Genomic DNA, 9,418 nt, shown 5'->3' with positions numbered 1-9,418 from the left:
GCTATGTACCACAGGCCTTCAAGCTAGCAAACATGTCACCTGAACACAGACTCTCAGATCTGATGAGCTGGATCATCAGAGCAGGAGAATCTTAAGGCTGAAGTGAGACAGTCGTCTCTGTTCAGACATGTGCTCTCAAGATGTGGATCTGTGGAGGTCGCTAATCTCCTCCAGGGTCAGTCCTAATTGCTGCTCGGTCTTTGCCTCTTCGTGCATCCTGGCAGCTGAAAACAAACGGTGATCATTAAATTGTGTTTGTGAATTTTTAACCATGCGTTGTTGTTGATGGTGGTCGCTGTTAGACCCTCGCTTAACGATGTTAGTAGTGCTGGGAAACTCAGCCAAGTATTCCGAGCAGCCAGACTGCTTCCAGCCGGACAGGTAATCCCTGTCTGTGACCCGAAACAGTCCCGAGTCCACCTCTGCTCCTGGCGAGCGCGATGGCTGCTGGAGCCAGGAGGCGATTTAGGTTCAGTGTTGGTGGCAGGCTTCATGTTAGGCATGGAACAGGAGACATTAACTGACGGACATTTGAGCCTCATTATTTTCTTGTCTTCAGCTCTTTCTGCTCAGTGCAAACCGCCGCCCCATGTAATGTTACGCTCCATTTAGACGCTGGACCGCTCCCTGCAGAGGCATCGCAGGAGCAACAACAACAGCAGAGCACAAACGGTCTGCAGCATCGGTTCAGGCCAAAGCACCGAGTCTGCAGAGACAGGGAGGAAGCCCAGTGACTGTGGTGCAGAGAAAGACTCCTAGCAGTGACACTCTGTGCAGCGATCTTCAGGATTGAAGCTCATATATGAATGAAAGATGGCCGAACTTCAGTGGTCACTTCACGTGGATAACCACCAATAATTCAGAGGATCAGTCACGTTTTCCCTCCTGTCACATTTCTACGACACACCCACAAACTCTGTCAGCATGAATGAACTGGTCTGTGATGACCTTTAACAGGTTGGTGAAATGAGACAAAGACTGACAGGGACAGACGCTCTGTCTTTCTGCTCTGAGGCCTCGCCCTGCTCGCCGTTCATCGTCCATCATCTCTTCCTTTTCTCTTCACCCCAGCAGAGACGTTAAAGAAGTCGCTGTGTGGTCACAGCAGAGGTGTGCGACTGTTTCAGCTGTGTGGTGTTTATTCTCTGTCTGGATGGAAGTGCAGGTTTAGCATCGGCCGCGTGCATTAGCCTGTGTTTGTTCACGGGAGCAGCTCCAGGTCCTCCTGACCGTTTCAGTGAAGCTCGTTCATGTTCTGCATCGTGAAAACGCTCCTGTCTGAGCTCCAGAGCAAGCGTGACGTCCAGTCTCACTTTACCTGCACGCATGTAGCTGTTGGGCCTCTCCTTTCTCCTTTTTCATTCATCGCTAAAAGATGGCTGATGAGCGTTCCTGTGACATCATGAAACCCTTTGACCTTTGGAGCTATTAACGCTGTGTGAGATGCACATTTATGATGTGATTAATACAGAGCTGTTTTTGTCAGACGCCTCCTCCTCAGGACACGCAGGGACACGCTGACATCGCAGAGTCGGCTTTTGGAGGTTGGCATAAATCAAAAGTTCAGCCACTGCTCAGATCGATTTGCTCAGTCCAGGATTTCACTTTCAAGTACCAGGCTGAGCTTTTGCCCCATCACAGCAGTAACCCCGCTCATCCACAGGGATGCGAGGCTGATGCTTGGAGGTGTTTCCATTGGACGTCCAGAGGATGAGAACGGGCTCAGCAGCAACACCTGGAGAAACGAGCAGCACATTGAGTCAGACGGAGGCTGGAAAGAAGAGGTTGGGGTGGGCGTGGGTTCCAGAGCTTCCTGCAGACGCACAGCGACAGTGAGCAGGTTAAAGCAGGTAAACAGTTCACTCGTATGTGGGGCGGACCATCGAAGAGGGGGGACTTGGCTGCTGGATTCAGGGTTTGAACTGAGCCGTCAGCTCATGTGGGCTGGCACGAGACCTCTGTGGTCAGACGGCATTTCTTAGTTTCAGCCTCTCCAGACAGCCGCGGCGAGAGGGGGGGCTCGCTCAACACGAGTCCAGTCTCAGCTCCTCTTTGACCTCCACAGCTGAGGCTTTGAATGCGGGATTGTTGTTCGGACACAGATTCATGTTAGAAACGCTCCAGCTTCATGCAGCTGTCCACAATGCAGCGTTCTCCTAAACGCTGCTCGGAGGGCACAAACTGTCCTCAGCGCGCCTGCAGAGCGTCAGCTCTATAATGTCCTCATCAGCGAGGAGAACCTCCTGCATGTGTGACACCAGTTTGAACTAGAAAGCATGAGGCCCTTCATTCTTTAACATCAAACATCTACGGTCCATAGAGCCAACAGGAAAGAGCCGCTCACACTCCGCGTAAATACAGTTGGAGGTCCGTGTAACTAGAGCTGGACCTCGCTTCAATCAGCCTGTCACTGGAGCGCTGATGACCTCCACATAACCCTCCCCCAAATCCGCCTCCACTCACAGGGCCTCGAGCATTTGGCCCGTGATTAAACACAGCTCTGAAATACGCTCGTGGGCGAACACATGTTCATACATGTAGACGGAGAGAGGGAGGCGTGAGCGTCCAATAAATGAAGCCCACACAGATCCAGAGCTGCTTTTGCTGCCTGGAGGACGAAGCAGATTTATCTGCAGCACCTTGGAAAAGAATCGAGAGGAGTTTGAAATCTTTATTAGCTGCAATCAGCTGGTGAAATTCACTGGAAGTGTGTGGCAGCAGGAGACGGGAGGAAACCATGACTCAGGACAGATCACTAACATATTAAACTCTTTATTCATCGGGAACTAAAAGCCAGTAAAACCTTCTGGTTTGTAGTAGCCACGCCCAAATCCTCACTCGAGCACCATCCAGGACGCACGTTAGTCAGATACGTTATTTTGGTTTCACGGCTCACCTGCACGTCGTGCACGATTGTGTCGCCAAGACGATGGTCCTCTGTCAGTAAACAACGTTCTTCGTTCTCACTGCTGTTCGTGAATCATGCGAGGACGTGCACGCCGCCCACGCCTCTGATAGAGATCTAACAGGTCCGTCCCTGCTGGGACAGGCAGGAGAAGATGGACGGCTGTGCAGCGGTAACAGCAAACACCCGAAGCTAACGAGGCTCATTAATCCCACAACTCTGATTAAAGTGCATCAGAGCGGCTCACCTGTGTGTGGATGACCGTCCTCTCGTCGCCTCGGTGAACGCAGCCCGTTCTGCTTTGGAGAACTTCTCGGGCTCCTCCAGATGTGATGACCTTCTGGCGTGGACCTCGGTCTTCAGGTCAGCCCACAGTCAGACCGGACAGTAGCGCTCGCTTTGGTCTTCTGGAGGTCGTTCGTTGCAGTATCACAGTGTAATCCTGCCACTGCTTCCCTGTGGGACATGAACCTTTCTCCGGGTCGTCCTCGGCACACTGCAGTCTGACTTGAAGGTGTCTCTTCTGCTGAAGTTTTTGGCGTCCGTTCCTCTGCAGGGTTCTAGCGATCGTCTCCTTTGAGACTAAGATTCTCATCTGGGCTGACCCGTTCGCTCGCTTCTTCTCGGCTCTTTAGACTCATCGATTTTTCATCGTCATACATCCACCTCCTGCTGTGTGAGCATCACCAGATCTTTGTCTCAACGCCGGATCTGATTTCTTTTGTTTTTGTCCTGATGTTCTCTCAGTGACAGCTCCAACTTGTTTTGTACTGTGCCTCAGTTTGAACTTTGTTCACAGCAGTGCTTCGTGCTGTGAGTCACTTAATAAAACTGGTCCTGGTGATTTTATAATTCTGTGCAAATAGAAAACGTTTGTTTGAAATGCTTTGCAGAAAAAAGCACAAATGCAAACAACGTGTTGACAGCTTCTTAAACTGTTGACATGTGGATTCTGTCATCTGTGCTTTATGGTCTGATTTGCATGTAAAATTTCTGAATGTGTTTGGTTAGCATGTGGCTAAATGCATGCTAACCATGACCCAAACCTGCAACACCAGTCCGCTCCTCTCATCGTTCACTCCTCAGTGTTTGTCCTGCTCTTCTAATGATGGTAACTGAACACGGACAGATTAAATACTGATGTTGTTTTGTTGTGAGGTGATCTGAGCAGGAGTTCAGGGAGGACAGAGTTTGAAATGAGGAAGTAAACAGAGAGCAGAGACTTTATGGAGGCAGGCGTGAGACAAGAAAGTAGAGAGGCAGTAAAAACCGGCAGGGAGCTCCTCTGCATCTGAAGCACCATCGTCCAGAGAACATTTAAAATATTCTCTCATTCATCCGGCCTGTGATGTGGCCAGACACTGTCTGCTGCCTACAGATGTCAGGAAATGGCACCGTGAGGCCGTGAGGAGAGCCAGATGATGCTCTGAAGTCTTCTGGCTGCAAACACCAGAAAGAGTCTGACTCATCTGGCTGCTGAGGCTGTGGAGCTGCACGCGTAGATATCGCGTTTGGCCCAACGACAGCAGAAACCAGCCGAGGATGTCTGAGGGTTTAGCCTGCTTTACACACACTGTATATAAAAGATGGACATAGCCACTGGTTGGTGTGGTGCTGACGGTGGATACGAGTAAGTGAAGGACACAGAAGCATTTCATTAACCTTAGAGCGTACCCCTCAATCATCTCGCTCGTCCTTTCTGCTCTAACGGGATTCGTTTCCAGAATTATCCTCATGGTTTTAATTACATCCGACCTGAAACCAGCGACTGAGACCTCATAGTTCCCTGAGCTGTCAGACCAGAAACACTTCAATACAGGAGTCGCCCCCTGCTGGACATTAGAAAGAACCCAGGTTTAACCCGCTAACAGGCTTCCCACCTGGATGCTACGGATGCTGCTCCATCTGGATTCACAAAATGCTTTTGACTAAATTACAATTTCCTGATTCCTGCTGGCTCCTCCCCTGCCGTGTCCCCGACTCCACGGCAACGCTGATGTTATTCAAACTGAGCGTCACATCTTATTTCCTGTCAGTGCGCTCACACACGCCGAGTTTTAATAGTTTCCCCGTGTCTGACACTGGTTTACAGACATCGCACAGACGTGATTGGTGACCTCGCAGCTGTCGCTCGATGATTTGTAGCTTTTATTGCGGTGCTGCGGTTCTGGTTTCACAGCACCCCGAGGAGATGAGTTCATGGCTGCGAGCAGGAATGTGTCGTTTCAATAATTATACTGAAACTTTCAACATCAGTGGGCGAGACACGCTCAGCAAACCATTTCAGCTTGATTAAAAACTGACCAATCAGGACGCTCCATCATCATCATTATGAGCTACATCTCACATCTCAGCTCAGAAGCGGGGCTGGAAGTGATTTACTTTACTGGATGCAGGAATTTTTGGATGGCTTCTTTACTGTTACAAGATTGGGAAACATCAGATGATTCCTGTCATATCTTGACATGCAAATCCATATTTCCTGTGTGTGTGGAGGGAGGGTTCATCCTCGGCTGCAGATGCAGACTGTGGACCGTTCTCCTGATGCATGCTAGTTTTTATTTTCATGCATTACGAACACTGTGTGCATTAATAAACAACATGTCGTCCATTCATGTTCATTCATGAACAATTTATTAGACGAATCCTTCAAACCTTTATTTAAAAAATTAAAGTTACACATGATTGTCCAATAATTTAACCTGGACGATTGTAAGTATCTTAACTGGGGCTGAAATATCCCATAATTATCATAAATATTGTTCCTCCCCTCGTGTCTCTGCTGTGTTTCTGTCTCTGTTATATAACGAAATCCTGTTTTGGCACAAAAAGCTTCTGCAAACATGTACTCAGCCTCACGTTCCTCGTGGAGCAGATGTTTGAAGCAGCTCCCGCTGTGATGGAGCTGCTTCCAGATGTGAAACAGACTCTGTTTCTGTCGCAGGTACAGAGAAACCTGATCCAGCATGGAGTGGAGGCGGGCTGCTCTGGTCGGCCTCATCATGGCGGCGTGTTTCTGCAGCAGCGGTGCTCAGACAACAGGTGGGTGTGATTATGCAGCTTATGGCTCCACTTCCTGCGTCCTGGTGAAAGTATGACATCAGTGGAAGCTGTTTATACCATCCATACACTGACACACACACACACACACACACACACACACACACAGGTAAGTTTTGAAGTTCACACACGGAGCACTAACCCTGCACAGGAATGTGTATGCAGCTGAGCACGTGCACACGCACAATTAACAAGCTCACAAACGCACAAACACAAAGCTTCGACTGGTGTCTGGTTGCATAAAACATTTTCCTTCTTAGGTCTCAGGCTCCAGATTAAAACTTCCTCCACTGATCCTGTCGTTCCAGCATCGCTGCCACACAGAAACATTTAGTATCTGTTTAACTACAAATTACTTCTCCAACATTATGTAGAGCTGGACGTTTAGGTGCAGTCCATGGTCGCTGTCAGTAATTAAACTAATACATAAGTTATCCCTGAAAAATGTAGCATTAACTTGTGGATGATGACTGGAAATAAAAAAGCAGATTGAAGTTAGCAGCGTGTAGCCAGGAAATGTGATTCGTTAGCAGTGCTGAGACGTCTGCAAAAGGGATGAAGTCCACTAGAAGACAGAATACATGTGTGTGAATGAGAGGGGGGCAGGTGAACATGCAGGAGCAGAAATGGTGAAGGTTTAACATCCACAGGACAGAGTGCAGGCAGGGTGGAGCGGGTGGAGGCAAATGTGACTGAAGGATAGCAGCAAGAGTGAAAGGGAAGGTTCAAGGATGGAGGTGAGACTTGGGACAGTGGAGCTGAGCTGAAGGTGTTCAGTGAGCAGGATGGAGGGAGGGTGGAGAATGAAGATGCAGCTGCAGGCAGGAGAAGAGGAAGACGGTGGGATAGGTTGAGGTGGATGCAGATGATCCACTGTGAGCAGCAGAGAGAAGGAAGGCCCGGTGCGTGGCTCTGATTGGCTCCTCGGGGTGTGTCCCCTTCTTCTCCACACGCCCGTTTTACCATAATCAAGCTGCTGATGAGGGAGCAGTTTTCTGGGTTTGAAAAGTTGTCCAGCAGCTGTACTTTAAAAAGGACCTCTGTAAAAATAGATCTGACTCGCTCTTATTCACCAACAGTATCTATTAAAAATGGGTGAACCTGACCTGTAGTGCTGTCATTGGGCTTTTGCTGTATTACAACTGGAGCACGCTCACGTTTAACGTGTTCAAGGTGTTTCTGAGACGGCCCTGAATTATTAGGGTTAGTGTGGAAATGTTTTTGCAACCAGGCACATGAATGAGATGCGAGGGTTAAAGGTCGTGGTTTCGTTAGCAGTCAGGTCACTGCTAACGAAAGCAAAGCTTTCTGAAGGCAACGAACACCAGCTGTAAGCCACACGCCGCTTTTTCTCATTTTCCTCACGCTTTTCCACCCTGAAGGTGAGTGCTGTCAGCAAGCATCCCTGCTCCAGTCCAGAGGCTTTTCACGAGCCGGCGGCAACATGCCCATTTTTCTTTTCCAGCAGTCACATGGCACAGCCCACCTCTGTTGTCTATAAGCCACGCTGACACCTCACGCTGCCAAACGTCCTCAGCTACTGAGAGATTTCCTTTTAGCGTCCAGCAGTTCCTCTCCGTGACTTAAAGACCTTTCCTCTTAGTCTGTACTGAAGAGGCCGTGGCAGACATCGTCTTCCTGGTCGATGGCTCGTGGAGCATCGGCGCCGAGAACTTCGAGCAGATCCGCCAGTTTCTGTTCACGCTGGTCGATAGCTTTGATGTCAGCCCTGATCACGTCCGCATCGGCCTTGTCCAGTACAGTGACAATCCACTCACAGAGTTTCTGCTCAACACCTTTGAGAACAAGGAGGACATCCTCAACAACATCATCAAACTGCCTTACAGGGGGGGCGGCACCATGACCGGTAAAGGCTTGGAATTCATGTCGAACGAACACTTTGTGGGGAAAGCTGGAAGCCGAGCTGCGCAGAAAGTGCCGCAAATTGCTGTGGTGATCACTGATGGCAAATCCCAAGACGATGTAGAGTCTCATGCTAAGAACCTGAGGAGAAGAGGGATTGTTTTGTATGCAATTGGTATCAAAGATGCAGATGCAAGCCAGCTGAGGGAGATTGCAAATGACGATCAGCATGTTTACAGTGTGTCAGATTTTGCAGCGCTGCAGGGAATTTCTCAGAACATCATCCAGACGCTATGCACAACTGTAGAAGAAGCCAAACGACAACTCCTGCAACTGTCTCCAGGTAAACCCCAAAAGCTTGATTCTGCTCATCTGGACATGGTGTTTTCAGAACGTTTGGTCACTCATCCAGGTGACTTTATCGGTCTCAGCTGACTGCAGGTTTGAAACCAGCCCACTGACTAACAATGGGCTCATGAACTAACAGGTTCATCACCATAAACATGCAAACTGTCGTCTCAAGGTAAAATAAGTCTGAGTAGAAAAGTGTTATATGAGAACCAGTCCATTGACCATTTATTAAATATAAAACCGGGAAAGCCCCGCCCAAAGTTTTTATCTTTCTCGAGAAATGTAGGTTTCACTGACTTTCCTCTCGTGTTCCTGACTTTCTTCTTCTTCTTTTCCAGAATGTGCCAGAGCCACCGTGGCAGACATCGTCTTCCTGGTTGACAGCTCAACTAGCATTGGCGTTGATAACTTTGAGGAAATTAGGCAGTTTCTCCGAAGTTTCATTTTAGGCCTTGACATCGGCCCTGACAAAATTCGGATTGGCTTGGCTCAGTATAGCGACGAGACCTACCAGGAGTTTCTGCTGAAAGATCACATGGACAAGGATTCTCTGCTGGCCGAAGTCGATCAGTTTCCATATCGAACAGGAGGCACAGAAACAGGAAAGGCCATTGACTTCCTCCAGTCAGTGTACTTCACTCAGGAGGCAGGGAGCCGGGCGAGCCAGCGAGTTCCTCAGTTTGCTGTAGTCATCACAGACGGGGACTCCACGGATGACGTAGTCGAGCCCGCCAAGCGCCTGCGCGATCAAGGAGTTATCATATTTGCCATTGGGGTGGGAGATGTTAACCAGCAGCAGCTCGAGTCTATCGTAAACCTACCTGCACACCACTTCCTTTACACTATCGATAGCTACCAGGCTCTACAGCGGCTAACAGACAGTCTGCTGCAAACTGTATGCATCTCCGTGGAGAGTCGGAGTCAAGGTGAGACAAAGAAAACGTCCTTACAGAATTGTTTATTATAAGAGAAGGAAATAAATACCTGAATGCTGCTTAGTTCTATTTTCACTGGTCAGGGATTTAAAATGTAACTGCGTCAGAGGATTTCTGCTCAGTTTGCATTGATAGCAATCGGGGACGTATCGGCTGATCATTTAGAGATGTTAGTCGAGTTACCCGCAAGCTGCAGCGGAACCCCTGAAGGCTTTTCTCATCCACCACTCAATGTGTATGAAACAGATACGTTCTTTGCTTTAAAGCGAATAGAAAGAAAACCCCCGACAGTCAAAGACAACAT

General features: G+C 48.9%; 1 protein-coding gene across 1 annotated transcript in view; it reads left to right on the top strand.

Moving 5' to 3' along the window:
- LOC102209586 (collagen alpha-4(VI) chain-like) overlaps positions 1-9,418 on the top strand; it is a 23,563-nt gene that overhangs the window by 12,525 nt on the left and 1,620 nt on the right. The window contains exons 3-5 of the mRNA XM_005744190.1: positions 5,850-5,947; positions 7,569-8,171; positions 8,518-9,105. Of these exons, the coding sequence (XP_005744247.1) occupies positions 5,872-5,947; positions 7,569-8,171; positions 8,518-9,105 (1,267 nt within the window). The 5' untranslated portion in view covers positions 5,850-5,871. The remainder of the gene's footprint in view (positions 1-5,849; positions 5,948-7,568; positions 8,172-8,517; positions 9,106-9,418) is intronic.

Source organism: Pundamilia nyererei, unplaced genomic scaffold (genome assembly GCF_000239375.1).
Source record: "Pundamilia nyererei isolate P.nyererei 1_Seehausen unplaced genomic scaffold, PunNye1.0 scaffold00139, whole genome shotgun sequence".
Lineage (NCBI taxonomy): Eukaryota > Metazoa > Chordata > Actinopteri > Cichliformes > Cichlidae > Pundamilia > Pundamilia nyererei.
Note: the sequence above shows the minus strand (reverse complement) of the source record. Positions and strands in the feature narration are given on the sequence as shown.